This window comes from Euprymna scolopes, chromosome 4 (assembly GCF_053919585.1).
Source record: "Euprymna scolopes isolate OS-2025 chromosome 4, ASM5391958v1, whole genome shotgun sequence".
Classification (NCBI taxonomy): Eukaryota; Metazoa; Mollusca; class Cephalopoda; order Sepiida; family Sepiolidae; genus Euprymna; species Euprymna scolopes.
Genome location: NC_136485.1, coordinates 140,206,837 through 140,227,964, shown reverse-complemented (window position 1 = coordinate 140,227,964; position 21,128 = coordinate 140,206,837). Strand labels below are relative to the sequence as shown.

At 33.5% G+C, this 21,128-nt stretch overlaps 1 protein-coding gene across 1 annotated transcript in view; it reads left to right on the top strand.

The window, feature by feature from the left end:
• Nucleotides 1-1,170: 1,170 nt before the first annotated feature.
• The window catches only part of LOC145269507 (uncharacterized), a 66,421-nt gene continuing 46,463 nt past the window's right edge, over nucleotides 1,171-21,128 (top strand). The window contains exon 1 of the mRNA XM_080125248.1: nucleotides 1,171-1,780. Within this exon, the coding sequence (XP_079981374.1) occupies nucleotides 1,367-1,780 (414 nt within the window). The 5' untranslated portion in view covers nucleotides 1,171-1,366. The remainder of the gene's footprint in view (nucleotides 1,781-21,128) is intronic.

Sequence of the window (21,128 nt, the reverse complement as noted above, 5' to 3'; positions counted from 1 at the left end):
GAACCATATCAATCTATATAAAAACATATATGATATTAATGGATATATACTCAAGAGTCAAAACAGTGAAAAGAATATGCTGTTGTCACAGCCCTAGCTATAAGTTCAGAAATTTAAAAAAAAACCTTGGTAGATAATTTCACTCAGGAAAATACATTTTTTGACCACTAAAAATTACAACAAAAAAAAATCAGTCCGGTAGAAAATGAAACTTGCTGACATCAATAGACATGAAAATAAATAACTGCGTACTTATGCAGAATACGAACCGTTCTTTTCTTTAGACAGGATTTTCAAACTAAATTTAATTTTTACAATATCCTTTGTTTATTTAATTGTTAGGTGAAAGCACAGATTAAAAAAAATAAAAATAACCCCCTTCCCCATGTTAAGAATGGGTTTCTAAATAATAACATTATTATTGCATGCAGCAGCACGGTTCGTATTTTTCGTAAGTACAAATAATTATATTAATTGTAATGCTTTTTTTCTTTCTTTTTTGCGGTTGTATATCAAAACAAAACATTTTTGGTGCTCATCCAGAATCCTCACATATTAAAAATAAAAAATATCTGTATGATGTACGTATTCGTGACGAAACGAAAATATCATATTCCAAAAATCACATAAATTGATCAAGTAGATTTATTTTTATAAAGAAAATCATTTTAAAGTGATTAATGGGAATTCATATGCATTACAACAAAAATCTCGCAAGTTTGCATTATGCTGGGGCACATCTCTTACTTTTTAAAAACTATTTTCGAAATGGCGTCGTGAGACAGCTGCTCCTCGGTTACCTATAAAATTTTATATTTTTATTTACAAATAAAACTACTTGGTTAATTTACGAGATTTTTGGTATATGATGTTTTCCCCGTCACGGGTACATGCATCATACAGGTTTTTCTTTATTTTTGTTTTAATATAGAGGAAATTCCGACAAGCGCTTGCTTTTAAAACTTCATTACAATAAAAAATAAAAAGCCATGTTATTTCGTCTGCTATTTTATGTATGACGTCATGTAGATCCGCAGTAAATTTGTTTTCTTTTTCCAAATATTTTTTTAAACAATCGCAACTTTTGCTTAAGTATTTCAATAAATATTATTTATTTTTGTTGAAATTATTTAATATAATTTCGGTGATAAATATTTTTTAAATAAAATCAAAACAAAATTGCGCAATAGCTCGACCTTGATTTGCTTTGACTTGCGCACATTCGTTTCACTTTAGACTTGTTTTCTTCTGCGATCGCACGTAAAATTGGCACTTTCCCTTCAAGGGGGAAGTTACTTAGAGGACCTAAAGCTACCAAGCCTCTTCCATCCTTGTAGAGGAGGAGGCTGGGATCTGAAAATAAAAAATGGCTTTCCGATCAATATTAACCAAGCTTGTCCAACATACTAAAAGTTCCGTAGTTCGTCAGTTCGTTGGTAGTACGGTCCGAGTGGAAAGATGTCGCTTGCCCGTTGTCAAGCCGTTCGCTTCATCGTTTTCGGGTCTTTCCAAACCTACAAGATGGGGTCTTGTGTCTCGCCTTGCCGGTCAGTACTACACGGAAACCTTTGCGGCCGAACTGCGGCGCCGTGCGGCCTTCAGGTTTCTTCTCGTAGGTCCCTGGGGTGGACGACAGGGTACCACTCGAATGGCCAACATTCCTGGGTTCGCTCGGAATTCATACCTGCCCACGTTCGCCCTGATCGGCTTCTCGTTTCTAACAAGGCATCCATACGCTGACAGCCCGGCCGAACTAGACGGAATCATCTCCGATATAAAGGTAAGTAAAAAAAAAGTAATAGTTAACAACGAAAAAAAAAAATTATTAATTATTCGAATTCTTTGAGATGAGTAATTTGTATATTTATTTATTTGCGGACTGTTCATGTGCAAAAGAAAAAAACAAAAAAAAACCAAAAAAAACTATAAAGATAAGGATAAAAGTCCACAAATAAATAATCGAAAAAAAAAAGGGTACTAGTGCAGAGAGTGATCCGGACGTAAAAAATAACATTATTTAAAAAGCCATTCTTAACATGGGGAGGGTGTTTTGTACCTATTCTATACTTCAACCTTACAACTGAATAAAAAATATATCATAAAACTTTAATTAAACTTGGAAATACGATTTAAAAAAAATAGCGCGGATCACTCTCTGCACTAGCACCAAAAAAAAGAACAAAAAACAGGAGTGTAAGTCCAGAATTCAACCTAATTAAAAAAAAAAAAAGAAAAAATACAGAAAATAGGTTATCGAAATACTGGATTTCAAGTAAAACCAATGGTATCTACTTAATTGTCATGTCCCACTAATGAACATATCCAAAAATTAAAGAAAACGATTAGGTAGAAAATTAATTGGGTTTGTTTTGCAATCCACAGAGGTACAAAAAAGTGTTCAAAGAACAAATGTATAACAAATAAATAGTATCAAAGGCAGGGTACGTTACTTGTCTACCTGTTTAGAAAGGTTTTTATAGGGTTTATTCACTTTAAAACGTTTATTCGGTTCGAAAAACGGCGTAGCTTAAAGAAGTAGATCCCGCAGACAAGCTTCGTTCTGACATTCGGAAAATTTAGATTAACAAGTAACCCTTTTGAAAAGATGGATATAAACAATATTTGATCAAAGTTCACCGTTATGCCAATTGAAGAGCCTCAACATTTTTCGATAAATCGATAAGTAGGTTTACGGGTATGCTGAAAACAAATATCGTAGAGAAAATTAGCGCAGACAAATAGTTTTCGAGATATAAATACCTGTATTTTGTTACGTAGTTTTATTTAGCCGCCATCTTTGTTTCAATGGAATCGTATATTGAGCATCCGCATGCACGCAGTGAACAGATCGGATCTGTGTAGTTAACTCAACGCAATTCCGAAAGCCGTTCTTAACATGAGGAGGAGGTTATTCCGAAATCCGTTCTTAACATGGAGAGGTGAAGTGTTTGTTCCGAAAGAAATGACGTTGAATAAACGTTTGCATCTGGTAGACTTAACTACACACATGCTCACTATCCCATTTCATTGAAACAACACAGATGGCGGTACTTGTACAGTTTAACCAAGACATTAAAAAAATGAGAATATCGAAAAAAAAGGTTATATTGTACGTATCCGTTTTGGACTGAAGATCTCCGAAAAAAATTTCACTTAATTTGATCGAGTAGTTTCTTTTTTTTTTTTTTTACAGCGGAAAAACACGTTTTTATGAGAGCGCGTTGAAGTCAGCCATTATGGAATTTATTGAACAGCACCGACACTCTCTCCCCATCTTTAATACTAGCTTTTCTTCCTAAAAATCGAACCGTTTGCTCGGTATCATAACAAATAGTTTTTTCGCTGTAAAAAAGAAACTACTTGATCAAATAAAGTGAATTTTTTTTTTTCGGAGAACTTCGTTCCATAACGGATATGTACAATATAAGCTTTTTTTGATATTTTCATTTTTTAATGTCTTGATTAACTGTACAAGTACCCAGATGGCGGCCAATTCAAACTACTAGAAATTACGATGCATAATGTAGGTATTTATATCTTGAAAACTATTTGTCTGCTCTAATCTTCCCTGTGATATTCGTGTTCAGCATAGCCAAAAACCTGTATAAGTTGTCGATTTATCGAAAAATGTTAAGGCGTCCTCAGTTGCTGTAACGGTGAATTTTGACCAAAATGATAATTGAAAACTATGTAAAAGGAAATATGAAGTCACTAGGGAGAGAGAGAAAGAGTAGGCAAACAATCAGTAACACTCTTCTCTTTCTCGATGAACTTTTCTTCACTTATTTCTCTTTGGTATATTTTTCTTTCTAGTGCAATGTTAGTTCAGTTTAAATCACTTGTATTGAAAATTAACATTAAAAAAATGGTTTTAGTATTTTTTTTATTAAATGAAATCACTTTAATTGATTGCAGTTAATAGCGACACAACTATTGCATGTATATAGGAAAAATAAGACAAGAAAATGACAAATGAATAACACTAAACAGTAATTTATTATAAACTGTTTCAAAATTATTTATATATTTTTAAGCATTCAAATAGCTTTATTTGAGTCTTTTATCTATACTAATATATATATATATATATATATATATATATATATATATATATATACTAGCATTTCAGCCCGGCGTTGCCCGGGTGTTTGGATGTGTATGTTGAGCAAAAAAAAAAAAAAAAAGTGGTAGTAGGAAGGCAGGCTCGGACCCGTATCGCAAAGGGGGAAAAGAATGGGGTAAAACCTAACGTTTATGCTGTAACGACCACCGCCAAACCGGAAGCAACATTTTTTAAAAGTAAGGCTAGACAATCTAAAGGAGAGGATAACTTTAAAAAATATCAGCGAAAAAAGTGACCCCCCCCTCCTGTAGAAAAGTGCCTAGTTGAAGGGGAAGATATTAATGTTTTTAGCCAATTTTTCAATATTTGTCTTATGAAAGGTCGAACTTTAAAACGATACTGATCTTGGTAAAATCCGTCGCCTCTATTGAAAGTTTTAGGCAGACATGCAAACAAACATAGATACATACATTTATATATTGGTAACTAAAAATTTTTGACCCAAACTGATGAAAAAGCTTGCCCTATCTCTGAATACCCTTTATGTAAAATTTCAAATATTTAGACCAGAAATTGTCTGAGTAATTTGGAAGAGACTGCAGAGGTCAATTTTTAAAAAAAATTTGACCCCCATTATGACCCCTTAAATTTTATTGTTTTGGGCTCAAATTAAGTTAAATCCATGTCCAAGAAACCTATATCTAAAATTTCAAGTGCGAGACCCAAAATTGTTGGAGGAGTTTGGTAGAGTTCTCAAAGGTCAAATCGTTGAACTTTGACCCCTTAATCACCAAATTTCTGGCCAAAAACCGATCACATCGATTTTCCAAAATCTCAGTACCCTGTATATCAAACTTCGAGTCTGTAGACTAAAAATTGACAGAGTTATTGCGTAGAGAAATGACACAGACATACAGACATGCTCACTTTTATAGATATATATTATGCTCCCTATCTTGGGTTGAGCATATTGGGAAGTGATATACAAACTGCCATTAATATATTAAGCATTAAGCGATGCTCTTTGTATAAACAAATCGAGCGGAGGCATTTGGACGATGTCAAAACATCATTAATTCATTACCCGTACAGCAGCAGCTGTATAGCGTAATGGTGAGAATCCTTGACTGTCATTTGGGTGGTTGGGTTTCGATCCTGGCTTGAGGCAGTTGCCTGTCTAGCTGCACTGATGAGCTGTGAAACAGCGAAACAGTACTGTATGTGGATGACTATATATAATATAAAGCTGAACATCTGTGTGTGCCTGGTCATGAATAGGCTCCTATATGGTTGACTATTATAGAAAACTGATCACATAATGATAGAAGATGTATTGAGACACAGGAATGGGTATGTTTGATCTGGCATAATGATGATTCATTAAAATTGTGGGGTCTGCGTATGTACCTGATCCACAAAGTATGGAAATAAAAAATTTAAAAAAACGTTTACAAGTGTTTTTGATATAGATGTACATAAGAATGCTTTGATGAGTATGTTTTAACTTAAATAGGGATGGTATAATAAAATTGTGGGGTCTGCGTTGACGCCTGGCCTCCATAGAATGGAAATAGGCACAAACTTTAATAAAGACTTTTCATATCTATCTGCGTAAGTATACTTTGATTATTATGTTTCAGTTTGAAGAAATATGGTATAATAAAATTATGGGGTGTTCGTTCACGCCATAGAATGGAAATATGTCACAAAGTTTAACAAGGTTTTTTAATATAGATCCACAGAATATTGTGATAAATGTTTCAGTGTGAACAAGTATGGTATAATAAATTATGGGGTTTATCTATTTTATTTTTACTTTCATCATATTTTGCTTTGGTTTTGATACCCCCAAATTCGAAGCTATCTCTTTACAACCCTTCCTTTTGATAACCTATCATACTTTCATAAATCAGAGTCCATTTTCTGTAGGCTGTTTTTGAACCCAGTCAATGACGGATACTTTTACTAGTGTGTGTGTGTATATATATATATATATAAGTGAAGAAGATAAAGCGTAAAGTTACATAGAAACTGTATTATATTATCAAGTCAATAAGGTTTACAGAAAGAGGAATAAGAGCGAAATCTCTTTAAGCCATAGCATTTCGAAGCTAAATGCTTTTTGCCAGAAAAGGAGAAAAAGCCAGCATTATACAAAAGTAAACGTTAAAAGACAAAATTGATTTAGAAAACATTCAGATTAGAAATTGAAAAATTTTGGAGATTAGAATTAGACAAAATTATTTTATAGAGGGCCAGTATGATGGGGATAAGAGAGAAGGGGCAGAAAAAATATAATGGCTAAAAGAATATGCAAAGTAATATATAAGAAAAGGAAATACTAAGAAAAATTAAAATATATACATATATATAAGAAAATCAATTTTTTTAACTGTTAATTTAAATTAAAATGAATTAGAATTTACAACATTTATTATTTGATAAGAAATACAAGTGGAAAACTTTAAATTTTCTTATTCCATGGAGTTTCAAAGAATGACCGCTATCCTCAGAGATAAAATAGTTAACAAAATAATATTCACAGGCAAGCTATAATTTTGCTTGTTAAATTGAAAACTTCAAAATATGGAAGAGTTCATATTTCTATAAAAGTTGACTTTCAACCACTTGGATTGTTACAATTGATACTTTCACTTGCAGTTCTACATCTAACCAATCAATATTTTCTTTGGATTGTACCACATTTTTTCAATTTTCTTCATCAAACTTGGACTTCATTTGGAATATCCTTTTGCCATAAGCACTTCTGCATTGTTATCAACTTTTATACAAATATGGCTTCTTTCATGTTTGGAAGTTTTCAATTCATGTGCTAACCAGCAAAATTATAGCTTGCCTATAAATATTATTTTGTAAACTAATTTTCCTCTGCATATTTAGAAAAAAACGTATTCATCAGGCAATGATTGATTTATGTAGTAAATATCGAGAAAATAGGATTTGATCAGACTAACCTTAGGACTGGGATCAATGTGTCGAATCTGTTTTGTTTTCGATCAGAGGAGGAAGAATCCTTTTCAACCTGCGGCAAGTTTTATTTTTTTCTCATCCGGTGTAAAAACTTATCTTGTATCTTACTTTGTCTTTGTGGAGAGGGAAATAAATACGAGGTAAATTATGATTTAGTCTTCAAAATGGCCATCTTGCATCTCTAATTCAAAAGTGGGGTCTGTAGGCATCTCCAAAGTTTACTACAGAATCAATACGAATTTAAGGAAATTTGCGCAGAGTGAAGTAAATGTGCAAATCAGCAAGGCCTGGGCTGGATTGAACGAGGTTAAAGTAATTTGAAAGTCAAATTTTCCTAGAGATGTAACATGACTTTTTTGAAGCCAGTGTTACATATGTTCTCATATATATGATGGGCAGTTTCAGTACTTCCAAATTCCATTCAAATTTCAAAGTATCACAGAGTAATTCATTCTTTTTTTTCTCAAACTATTAAAAGATTAAAATGGCTGACTTGTTTATGAAGAAACCGACATGTATTCTGTTGGATCTCAATTTATAATTAAATGATTTTTAGACAGATCTTTTAAAAAATTTTCTTTTAGGAGTTTGTTTATTTCATTTTTAATTTTATTAATATTCGATTCAGTAGTAGATAAAAGAAATCAATGTGTAAGTCACACAGAGGCGAGAAACACATAAACTCACAAGAAACAGTAACACAATTTTATAAACCTGTTAAGTTCCAGAGTATTCATTTTTTTTTTTTTTTTTTTTTTTTTAAATTTTGTGTAATGACTAAAACTGGGTTTGAATACACAAATTGAGAGGAAAAAATTATTTATTTTGTTTAGAAATCAAAATATCGACTCTCCTATAAATAGGAAACGCATACATTGAGAGCACTGCCAAGGCTGTTGCGAAGAAGATGGGTTCTCTCTACCATGTTAGAAAGCTACGTATGCTTGGAAGTATCCTGTACTTTTATAAGGCCACCATTTACTGTTGTCACATTTGGGCTGGTGCATTTGCATCTGGTGCTCTCTCACTCCTGGATAGGGTTCAAAAGAGAGTCGCCAATCTGATAGGTCCTGAACTATCATTTAAGCTTTAGCCTCTGTCCCATCGACGAAATGTTGCATCCCACTGCCTGTTCTACAAGTATTTTAATGGTGAATGCTCCGACGAACTACAAGCACTTGTACCCCCCTCGACGGAAATACCTCCGACAAACAGCAAAATCCCACCCCTACACAGTAGAGATCCCTAGATGTAAGAAAGCCTTCTACTCCAATAGTTTCTTCCCCAGAACTGCTAGACTTTGGAACTCCCTTCCAGGATTCTGCTTTCCCAACTGTACTGACATGCAGAAGTTCAAGTGTAATGTAAACAGACATCTTGCTGCTCAACTCCCTTCATAATGTCCCAGCAACTTATGTCCTCGATAGTAGCCCCCCCCCCTACTTCAAAGTGGCACTGTGCATTGTTTGGGTTGAAAATTGGATAAAAACCAAAATGTGATATATTTTTCAAATTAAGAGGCTATACATTCAAGTTAAAATTTACACATTACGGTAAGGAGAAAGAAAAAGTTAGACTGCACTTTTGACAATAAGTTAGTGACTTCTACGACAAGACTTATTTATAAAGTTTCTTTAGTTCTCTTCCACGGCAAGAACTTGGACACCAGAGTCCAAAAGTGAGATTGAGAAGTCAACTATCCAGAGGAGGGGCCCTCTGATCTGCAAAAAGTGCCTAGGCAGCCCCCTCGGCTTTCTCCATTGAGGATGCCTAAGGTGATTAGCAATAACTGAACCCCTTCTCAAAAAGAGAAGGCAAAGCCTGGGAGGGTGGACCTCCTAGAACTGCACAGAACTTTACTCTCACTGCAAAATCAACAGAAACTGGATCATTACAGGAATGGTCTAACCGCTGTTGATTTTGAGGGCTCAGGATAAAGATCCTTATCGAAAAAATAGAATTTTAGCAAATTTTGCAATAATTTTTAAAAGGGTTCCAACAGCTCAGAGAGCAGTTGATGATTAAATATGAATTTTATCCTTTCTTTAGATTAATCATAGAGTAAGCAGTACTATTATATATTATCTTAGAGAATTGAAAAATAAATTATTTGGTGTCTTATTTATAGGACAGTGGGAATAGAGATTTATAAATGTATTATTTTGAGAATGCCAATGAAAAACATAGCGAGCTCAAATTAGTAACACCCCAAAACAGCAGCACAAAAGCCAGAGTTCAAATTTTATTTGACCGGTTTGTCATTAACTGTAATCCAGATGAGAGAAGGCGGCATTACGTGATTGACCTTGACAGCAATCATTCATCACTATATTAACCTGCAGTAGCAGTTAATTTATTAATATTATTTTATCCTAAAAAAATTGTCTGAGCCTAGGAAGGTATTCTGTGTGATTATCATTAAAAATAGTGCCTAGAAATTTTTATTTATTTATTTATTTTTAACTCTTGTGCCTGCGTCAGTGTTGACAATCGTTTTGATATTATTTACGTCGTAAATCTTTTTGTTGTTTGTTTTTATATGGAAATTGTTCCAAACAAGTAGCCACTTAATATATGGAGTTAACAATAACGGAAGATTATTATTGCAGAAACAAAAGACACATTAGCCTTAGTCTTGAACGTACTAAATACTAAGGCGAATATATATATATATATATATATATATATATATATATAATGTTTTTAATTATTACAACCTCAAGTATATTAATTATTAATTCAATTTGGCTCTATTAACGTATTGAGCACTCTTTATCCACGTTTTGTACTACATATACCTCTTAATATAGCACAAAGGAAGATGGAGAGGATAAGGTTAGGCATCACTCTACAAGACAGAAAGACAAACATCTGGATCCGCCAACAAACAAGAGTTACTGACATCAATACTGCCATCAGAACATCCAAACACAGATGGGCAGGGAACATAGCCAGACAACATGACAACAGATGGTCCATTAGAACAACAGAATGGACACCTCATTAACATAAGAGACCAAAGAGAAGACCAAGAACGAGATGGAAGGGCAAGCTGATAAAACACATGGGTCCCACATGCCAGTGGATAGCTCAGGACAGAGTTAGATGGCTAAAGTCCAGGGAGGGGTTCCTCATTGAATGATAAAACCCTTATTGATTGATTGATATATGGACGTGGCTCAAAGGGTGTACAGTTACATATTTCAGTTTAATTCTACATGATGGCACCCAAGTCATATATATATTTTTTTAGTCTTGATCTCATCACTATATATTAGGTTCAATATAATAATTGATAGAGAATTGTCTCTATAATAATAAATATGTAATCTGCATGAATTAAAATATATTTAAGTATATCTTACGACCAGGTAATGCCGGGCGGCCTGCTAGTAATTTACAAAAATTAATAATCACTTTGATTATTCTTTCCTTTTTTCTTGTATTCTGTTTAATATCTTTTACATAATAACAAATTCTCCCCCAGAACTGTAAGTCTTTGGAACTCCCTTCCGGGATTCTGCTTTCCCAACTGTACTGATACGCAGAAGTTCAAGTGTAATGTGAACAAATATCTTGCTACTCATCTCCCTTCATAATGCCCCCGCAAATTATTCTCTGATAGTAGCCCCCCTACTTCAAAGTGGCACTGTGCCTTGTTTGGGGTGAAAATTTAATAAATAATTAAAAAAAAAAAACACTATTCTTATTTAATTACTAATTTTGTTTTTTGAAAACCTAGGCATAGCATTTCTCCATTAAATGCAAGGGAGTTAACTCTTTCTTACTTATTTTTTTTTTTAGAATAAATACTGATGCTTGTTGAGAGAGAGAGAGACAAAGGATCGATTTTTTTTTTTTTTTTTTTTTGATATGTCATTTTAAGCAAAAACAATATTACTTACTTAATTGTCATGTCGAAAACAGCAATATATCCAAAAATTACGAAAATTAAACATGTAGAACAATTGCTATTGTGTTTTTAGTAAAAAAAAAGTATATCCCTATAGACTACACAAGTTGGATGCCGTTATGATGTAATGTAAAATATGCATTCTGAGTTATGTCCCCTGTGTATGAAATTTTCACTGTCTACTTTAAAACATCTATGAAAAATGCAGTTTTCCCTAATTTTCTGTAAAAATTATTTTTAACTAGAAATAACTTTCTACTCAATAAATTTTCATAATTTTTTGATATATTACTATTTTTGGCATGACAAGTAAATAATTTTGTTTTTGCTTAAAATAACATATTTTAAAAAATATATCTGTTGTCTCTCCCTCAACAAGCACCCAAATATCTTTATATAAGATATGTTTGTATTGCAATTAAAAGCAGATGGGCTGTTCGAGGAAAGAAACTTTATTCATGGAAATTCCATTCGTTTTTTGGTACAGAGGGCGAGAAAAAGTTCTCTCCTGTGGTTGTAGCTAGCAGAGTTCTTGCTGTGAATGAGAACAGCTTAGCAAGTATTTGTTTACATTAGACTTTAATGCTTCTTCGTAGACTAATGGAGGATGCCCTTTTCTCTTTCCTGCAACCTCTTTCTCACAGAAGAGACGTTGCAAGCCTGTCTGCTTTATCATTATTTTTATGGCAAGTGCTCGTCTGAGCTCCAATCTATGGCCCCCCCCCTGCCAAACTTTCATGAAAATCACTCGTCTATCTGAAACCACTATCAATAATTTCTCCCACTTTTTATCAGTGCATAAACCTTAACGTAGATTCCATGAACAAGGCTTCTTTCTTAGGACTGCATGCCTGCGGAACTTTGTTCCGTTTCTCTGCTTTCCAACTGACTACAATATGGTTGTCTTCAAATTCAACATGAACAAGTTCTTGATGAGCGATCCCCTTAAGTAATCGAATTTACCAAATTTTCACTACTAACAATTACTATTATTGTCCCATTGACTACTGTACACTCATTAACTGTTATCCTCGTGTGGCCTCTAGGTCTTGATAAGTGGTTACTCCTTTGTTAAAAAAAACCCCCAAAAATAACTTGATTATCGTTCACCTCATTGGTCCAACCTTTTCATTCTTAGCTTTTCTTTAAATTGATTTCTTGTAAGAAAATAATTTTTAAAAATTGCAAAAAAAATAATTGAATAAAGGAATTCACGCCATTATAAAATGGAAATACCATTTTACTAAAGTAGGTAACGTGTGATTAGGAAACGAATAAAAATCTCCTTGATGCTATTTTTTTTAAAATTTAGATACATCGGCATCAAAGAACTCTACAGAGAAGCTATTTAAATACATGAGTGTTTATTCCTAGTTGATCTGAAATGGCAGCACGACATAAAATAAACAATTAACATGCGTCCCAAAACAATTGAATGTAAATAATCGTAATACAAACAAGAGAGTAATGTGGTCTAACCCATATACTCATTGGGTATTGGCAAATTTTCTCGTTCAGTTTGAATATTGGCAAGTTTTTTTGTTCAGTTTGCACATCTGGTGTTGGCAACAACACTGTATTCTGCCTAGGTTGTCATTATTAGGTTCACAAACAGTGCAGCAAGTAGCGAGGTAGGTTAATTGCTATAGAAAACTATCTCTCTGGAAAGTGTGCTGGTACTTCTGGTCCAATTAAGTACCGGGTTCTCTGTAGATAGTCTACAGGAGTTGGAAGTTATGGATTCATTTAACTATCTTGATATGATCTGTGCTGGTGTTTTATTTATTTATTTTATTTTTATTTTTTTCATAAAGTTTTATCTTATGTGTATGAACTGGATGGGGCAAGTTTTGTGAGTTTTTTCCTATCTTAATCTAAAATGCACAAAACATTGATGTTTTTCCATTTTTTCTTTCCCTTTGTAAAACTCAATCATGTTTTGCAACGCTAGAAACAAAAACAAAAATTTTACTCTACAAAACAACCAAACTAAACTCCATGAATTTGAAGATATCAAGAACTTAAAACATAAAAACTTTTGTCAAAATTACTGGATTCTGCATTGAATAACTCGAAAAGGGTTGATATGCCGTAAAACAAAACAACCAAACTTTCCTCAGCCCCCCAAATCAACAAAGATTAGACCATTCCAGTAATGATTCGGTTTCTATGGATTTTGTGGTGGGAGTTAAGCTCTGTGCAGTTCTAGGAGGTCCACCCTCCCAGGCTTTGCCTTCTCTCTTTGAGAAGGCGTTAGTTTATTGCTAATCACTTAAGGCGCCCTTACCAGGGAATGACAACAAGGCTGTCCAGGAACCTTTTGCATGTCAGAGTGCCCCTCTTTGGGGTCGCTGACTTCTCAATTCCACTTTCTGACCCTAGTGTTGAAGGTCTTGCGGTGGGAGAGGACTAAATAAATCCTATCTTAACATATTGCTCATTCTCACTTGTTGAGTTCACAACAGTTTCGTTCATAGTGCCATATTACATGCACGAGAATGCTGAACTTTTATTAGCTTGGTCTTAATGAGGGTGCAGATAAATTACGTGGTTATGGTTCGGTGAATTTCTGGTGTGCACCTTGATGTACAAGTTCTGATTCTATGCTATCGAGGTTGAATGTGCTGAAATTGGAGTCGGCTCTGTGTTACAACCACGTGTGGTTGAAGATAGGAAGAAGTTCACAAGACTTGCCCATGCAGTCCATACATGCAAGATTCAACTGCCATGGGTAACTATTACCACCGGGGGCAGTGAGCCATTCATGTTTTATACCAGCACTATTACAGTTTGTTTCCCGTTGTTTTGTGAATATTCTTTTTCTTGTCCACAATTGACATGTAAGAAAAACATTTGAAGTGATATTTACATGTAGATGAGAATTATTTTATAACTCAGTCTTTCTGAGGATGCAGACGAATGACATCGTGCCACAATTTGGCGGATTTGTAGCATTTAACTTAACGACAGTTAATTGTGACTCTTTGATATTGATGTTGAGGCTACCCAAACTGGTGTCAGCTTTGCCCTCTCGACAATTGCAGACCCCAATGCTGTTTGCAATGGTTTTATTCTCCTTCAACTTCTGTCACATTTTATGACCTTAAACTATATCCAGTGGTGAGCCCCCAGCTTGTGGGCTTTGGGGAGTGTGGAGCCACCCTTTAATTACCATTGCTCTCAGGTCCACTCTGACCTGGAGTGGTAGTACCTGTTAGGGTCCAAACTATGGGTTGAATAGAAACTGACTTGAAAACAACAAATATATTCTATTAAAAAATTTTTCTTCAAGATCTTTGGATTCGGCATTAAATAATGTGAAAAAGGTTGATATGCTGTAAAACAAAATAACCAACCAACCAACCATGTTTTGTATGGGCGATTGCAAGAACTCGATCATTGGTTTACAAGCATTAAAAAGAATAAAACAATGCCAACTCACAAAAAAACGCCACAATCTCCAACATAGTATAGCTGTAACCACCTATGGTTACATGTGGAATGAAGCTCTGTTTTGATAAACAGATGTACACACACGGTGGTGAGCAAGGAAAAGGTCAATTGAGAAAGACTTGAAATAACTTGGTTGAATGTGTTAAAACCAACCACCAATAGCCATTACAAATAACAACCTACCTTCCTTTAAACTCCTTGGCTCAATATTCACAGGCAACATGAACTAGAACAAGTACATTGAGGACATTGCAAAGGCTGCTGCAAAGAGAGTTCCCTCTATCGTGCTAGAAGATTACTCAAGCCTGAGAGTATCCTGTACTTCTGCTAAACCATCATTATCCCATGCATGTAGTACTGTTCCCACATCTGGACTGGTGCATCTACTGCTAATCTCTCTCTCTTGGACAGGGTCCAAAGAAGAGTCTCTAATTCCACACCTGACTACAACTTGGATGTCTTCAAGTCCAACATAAACAAATTCCTGATAAACCGCCCCCTTAAGTAAGACACTTTATCAAATCTCCATTACTAACGATTACTACGATATTATCCCATTGATTACTGTACATGCAATAAACCTTATCCCCGAGTGGCTTCCGGGCCTTGATAAGTGGTGACTACCATGTAAAAAAAACACAAAAAACACTGTTTACTAAATTCTAACCCCCTGTCCCGTCGCTGCAACATCTCTGTACCTGTTTTGCAAATACTTTGATGGAATGTGCTCTGATAAACTCATTGCACTTGTTCACCCCTTGATATACATATCCCCCAAAAATCCGCTTAGTAGCAAAATCACACCCCTTCACTGTAGGGGTCCCTAAATGCCAGAAAGTTTTCTACTCTAATAGTTTCTTCCCTTTTGGTATTACCTTTCTGCTACCTGCTTCTCTGACTGTACTAAAATGCAGAAGTTTAAATGTAATGTAAACCAGTATCTTGATAATCTCACTTAAACATGGTTTAAAATAGTAACCCCTTACCTCCAAGTGGCGATATGCCTTGTTTGAGGTGAACCTGATTAAAAAAAAAAAGGTTTTTCTTTGCTTTTGATTATATAAAAATTCTTGCAATTTGCTAACTCTGTCCCTGAATAGAAAATGTAACACTTCTTTGATTTAAAAAGAGAATTAAATGTTTACTGTGCTACCCCCTCTTGCCAAACTTTCATGAAAAACATGCGCCTAGCCAAAACTACTATCAATAATTTCGCACAGTCTTTATCTGTGCCCAAACCTAAATGTAGATTCCATGAACAAAGCTTCTTTCTTAGAACTGCACGCCTGTGGAACTCTCTTCCGATTACCTGCTTTCCAGCTGACTACAATCTGATTGTCTTCAAGTCCAACGTAAACAAGTTCTTGATGAACTGTCCCCCTAAGTAACCCAATTTACAAAATTCCAACTACTTATGTTTGCTAGCCTATAATCACATTGACTAGTGTATACCCATTAACCCTTATCCTTGAGAGGTCTCCGGGCCTTGATAAGTAGTGAATCCTGTGTAATAAAAGAAAAAAGAAAAAAGAAAACAAAGGATTATTAGCTTTGAAACGTGTGGACTGTTTCGCACATTTGTCGCTCGATTTTCAGAAAAAGCTTGTGTTTGTACTTAGATGTCTTTCATAAATAACATTAATTTGTGCATGAGGAGAACAATTACTTTAAGACGAACGAACTGGGAAACAGAGGCTGTCGAAGTTTTGACAACTGGAAGAGAAATCTTTTTGAGCGTAGAGCCATTCTTGTAATAGAAAAATGGCAACATCAATCCAGAATCAAAGAAGTTTTTCCAAGTAAAGAATTAATCCAGGCAGGATCAGCAGAACCTAGTTTCTTTCTCATGTCATGACGGAAAAGCTATGACTGAAAAATTCAAAGAGATTTTTATAACATAATCCTGGCATCTGATTGGTTCAGTCTGTACCATTGCCGTTAAAAACAAAGGAAGAAATAAAAAATCCGAGTCTGCATTTTCCTCTTTTTCAACCAAAACATTTATTACCATTGTAATTATTTATAATTATTATTACCATTATAATTATTATAATTATTATTACCATTATAATTATTATAATTATTATAATTATTATTACCATTATAATTATTATAATTATTATTACCATTATAATTATTATAATTATTATTACCATCATAATTATTAGAATTATTATTACCAGTATAATTATTATAACCATTATAATTATTTATAACCATTTTAATTATTATTACCATTATAATTATTATAATTATTATTACCATTATAATTATTTATAACCATTTTAATTATTATTACCATTATAATTATTTATAACCATTATAATTATTATTACCATTATAATAATTATAATTATTATTACCATTATAATTATTTATAACCATTTTAATTATTATTACCATTATAATTATTATAATTATTATTACCATTATAATTATTTATAACCATTATAATTATTATTACCATTATAATCATTATAATTATTATTACCATTATAATCATTATAATTATTATTACCATTATAATCATTATAATTATTATTACCATTATAATAATTATAATTATTATTACCATTATAATTATTATAATTATTATTACCATTATAATTATTATAATTATTATTACCATTATAATTATTATAATTATTATTACCATTATAATTATTATAATTATTATTACCATTATAATTATTATAATCATTATAATCATTATAACTATTATAATTATTATAATTATTTCGACACCACTTAAAAGTCTATCTCGCCATCGTCCATCTCCCACAGTGTACATTTTTCCTCTCCAACCACACAATGGCCACAGTTGGCCCATTCTAGAAAAGGCGACATGATTCCATTTCCGTTTGATGAAAACTGGTCTTCTTTTTTTTTTTGTTGCAAACCATCTACTAGTTGGCCAGTTGTGTACAAATCCCAAGAACGATAGTGACACAATGTTCAATGAGCGAAATCAGAGATGTGCCGCTGTACAACTCCTGCTCTCTACCAATCCAAGTTATGAAAACAGGACCATTGCCAGCACCCTCAAAATGCAAATCCAGACAATTCAATGTTTGAGGGCACAGCTCAATGAAGTTTCCAGCCATTTGGTGTGGTTACAAGTGAGTGCCACATCATACCACCTCACATTATTAAAGTTGGCTTGAAAGTCAACACCAAAATTTATCTGGATATGCTGAAGAGTGTGGTGATCGCCTGATGCAATCAGGGGGCCGCTAGCAGACCCTGGATGTGGCAGCAGGACTTTCCGCCGGCTCACAAAGTCAAAGAGACCCAGGCTTGGCTTCAGAAGGAGTGCTACGACTTTGTACCCTTCTCTCACTGGGTCTCCTCCTCCCCCACAATAACCCGCTGGATTACTTTGGTCATATGTCGGGAAAATCACCAACGTGACTTCCCACAATACCAAAGCCAGCCTGATCACTACCATCCGCCAAGTATTCTGACATGGTTTAACGTATATTTTCAGTGCAAAAAAAAAAAAATATATATATATATAAATCTCAACTTAAGCACGTGTACACTGAAAATTGATCTCCAAAACATTAAGAAAACTGTTATGAAAAAAAAAAATCAAAGGTTACAATTTGATTTAAAGCTATGTAATCATGTATCATTATATTTATATACAAAACTGATCCCCCCCCCCACTATTTCTTTATTTTTAACACCAACTTTTTCAGGTTATTTACATGCAATTACCTAAAAAGAATAAAAAAAGTAGAACCTTATCTTATTTTTCTTTTTCAGTGAATTAACATAGGTACAAGTTTAAAATAATATCCTAATTATTACAGGTTGCTGTCTAGTCCAGAACTGTGTGATCATTTTTCATTATATTCAAATACAAAAGTGATTCATCCACTGTAAAATCTTTTTTTGTTTTAATTTTTAATACCAACTTTTTCCGTTTGTTCACATATAATCGCCTAAAAAGTTGTATCTATAGCATTAAAACTCTGAGAATCTTGCATGTTTGTTCAGCAAAACGGAATAGGAGATAATTCATTCTTCGGTGAATTAGCATAGAGTACATGTTTACAATAATACTCTTATTCCTATCTGGGCAACGACTGAGCACATGTCCTGCTAGTGATAAATGATCAAAATCTAATTGGTAGTAAAAAAAAAGTATCTACTGTTTTCATATATTTGTATATTCTATTTGTGCCATCAAACGATACTTCTGCCAAATTAAATGGATCACTTCTTCCTTGGAAACTCGTTTGCATAACTTCCAAATCCTATTTCTGTAATCTTTTAACTAGCTTAACGTTAATCTGCGCTATTAGCGTTTCTCGTGGGCATGACTAACTTTTTGCTCTCATACGAACCGCCACCCTTTCATATTATTTCATCATTTCATTTAATTGCTGACAAACCCAGGCAATTTGCTACTAATCAGCTGAGCCAACATTGATTATGACAATTGCCATGATGATGATGATGATGACCACGCTGTTTACTCTTCAACTTTTGTTGAAGACTCTTACCTATTTTGGTGATGATGATCATGATGATTTTTTTCTTTGCCTTAGGGCATAAACACACATATATTAATAGAAATTATGCGACAACTTTACGTGTCTGTGAATTTCTCGCATCAATTTGCATCACGTGTGTGCAGATTTCTTGCATCATTTTCATTATTAAGCATTGAATTCCAGGTGCTACTAGATCAGGCTGTCTGAAGATATTGGATTCCTGACTTAAAGACCTAAAACTATATCCGATGGTGAGGCCCCACCTTGCGGGCTTTGGGTAGTGTGGAGCCACCCTTTAATTGCCATTGCTCCCAGGTCCGCTCTGACCGGAGTGGTAGTACCTGTTAAGGTCCCAACTATGGGTTGAATAGAATCTGACGTAAAAAAAAAAAAATATACTCCATTAAAAATCGTTCCTCAAAATAACTAGATTCGGCATTAAATAACCTGAAAAAGGTTAATATGCCGTAAAACAAAAACAACCAACCAATCCTGACTTAAAGTGCATCAAACATTGATGTTATAGTTTTTTTCTTTTCCCTTTACAAAAATCAATCATGTTCTGTAAAGTAAAAAATAAAAACAATTTTCCTCTACGAAACAACCAAACCAAACACTATGAATAAATATAAAAAAAACTCAATCATTAAATTTTTTTCCCCAAATTACTGACTTCTGCATAAAATAATCCAAAAAGTGTCAATATACTATAACTAAACATGATAAATATTTGAAAATATAAAGAAACCTTTTTTTTTCCAAAATTACTGGATTCAGCATTAAATAACCCGAAAAGGTTGATATGCTGGAAAACAAAACGGCCAAACCAAACGTTGAATTTATTAATTGAATATTTATTGAATTAAAACAAATTCAATAGCATAAAGTAAAACAGATTTAAAAAATTCTATTTCAAAAAATTATATTTAATTACAAGATTAAATCTACCATAATGCATTTCTGTTTATAAACAAGTTGGACATTTTAATTTTTTGTTAATAATTGAAAAAAAAAAGACAAGAATGTCTTGGTAACACTTCAAGATTTGGAAGGAATTCAGAATCATTTAAATTGTTGAATAGAAAGTAATTTCTGCTTTTAAAATTCTTAGCAAATTTTTGCTTATTAAAAAAATTAGACGTTTACAAATATATAAATAGTTTCAAACATTACTTTTTTTTTTTTAAATAGTTTCAAAACTTTAACAGCAATTAGTTATGGTTTTATACCAATTTGATTGAATTAATAATTTAATGACCACACTATATCATAATAATTTAATTTTCAAGTTCCTATTAAAAAAATAAATAATAATTTGGTTAAGAAAAAAAAACATTATAGTTAATTAATGGTGGTGGTGATGGTGGGGAGCTATTTAAAATAAAATAAAAATAACATCCACATAAGTACAGCTAGTCTCTATTTGCTTACTTCCACATGAGGGTAAAATTAGGCACAAGGTCAGTTTTTAAATGTAATAAAAATCCAGCTTCTAAAAAAAAAAAAACACTTTGAATTGATACAAAAGTAAAAAAAAAATTTCCTTTGTCTAGAACTTGACTGTGAAGAGCAAAGTGTAGTATCTGTATTGATACTACATTTCACCTTTTCTGGCTTCGCAGTGCACTCTGATTTGCAAAAAAAAGAAAAAAAAATGCCTGGGCAGCCTCATTAGCATTCCTCAGAAGTGGTGTTTCAGGTGGCTAGCAATAAACTAACCCTTTTTTTCAAAGATACGATAAAGCCTAGAAGAGTGGCCTGCCTAGGACTAAACAGAACTATACTGCAACCAAACTGATTGGGGGGGACATATCCTCAACTGGTATGAATTACAACCTCTGTAAGTACTTGATTCTTGTTGAACACGGAAATGTTTCTCTCAAACCCGGGAATTTGGACGGAATTTCGAACGGAACCCTTTATTTATTTCATGGGAGTAGCACGCTCTTGTTCCATCAGCCATGACTGGATAAAGGCTCTAAGTAATTAGCAATTCTATTTTTCAGTCGCCCACACTGGGAATTAAACCTTCAATCTTCATGAGGATATCACTTTTACAATTGACTTTTTTCCAAGTACTCTAACCATGGCACCACGGGTCCTTGCGGACATTGAGTTCAACAATATGCACCTGAAGAAAGTCGAAGGTTACATCGACCAAAGCATTGTAAAAATCACACTCAAGATGAGAACAATAGTTCAATGA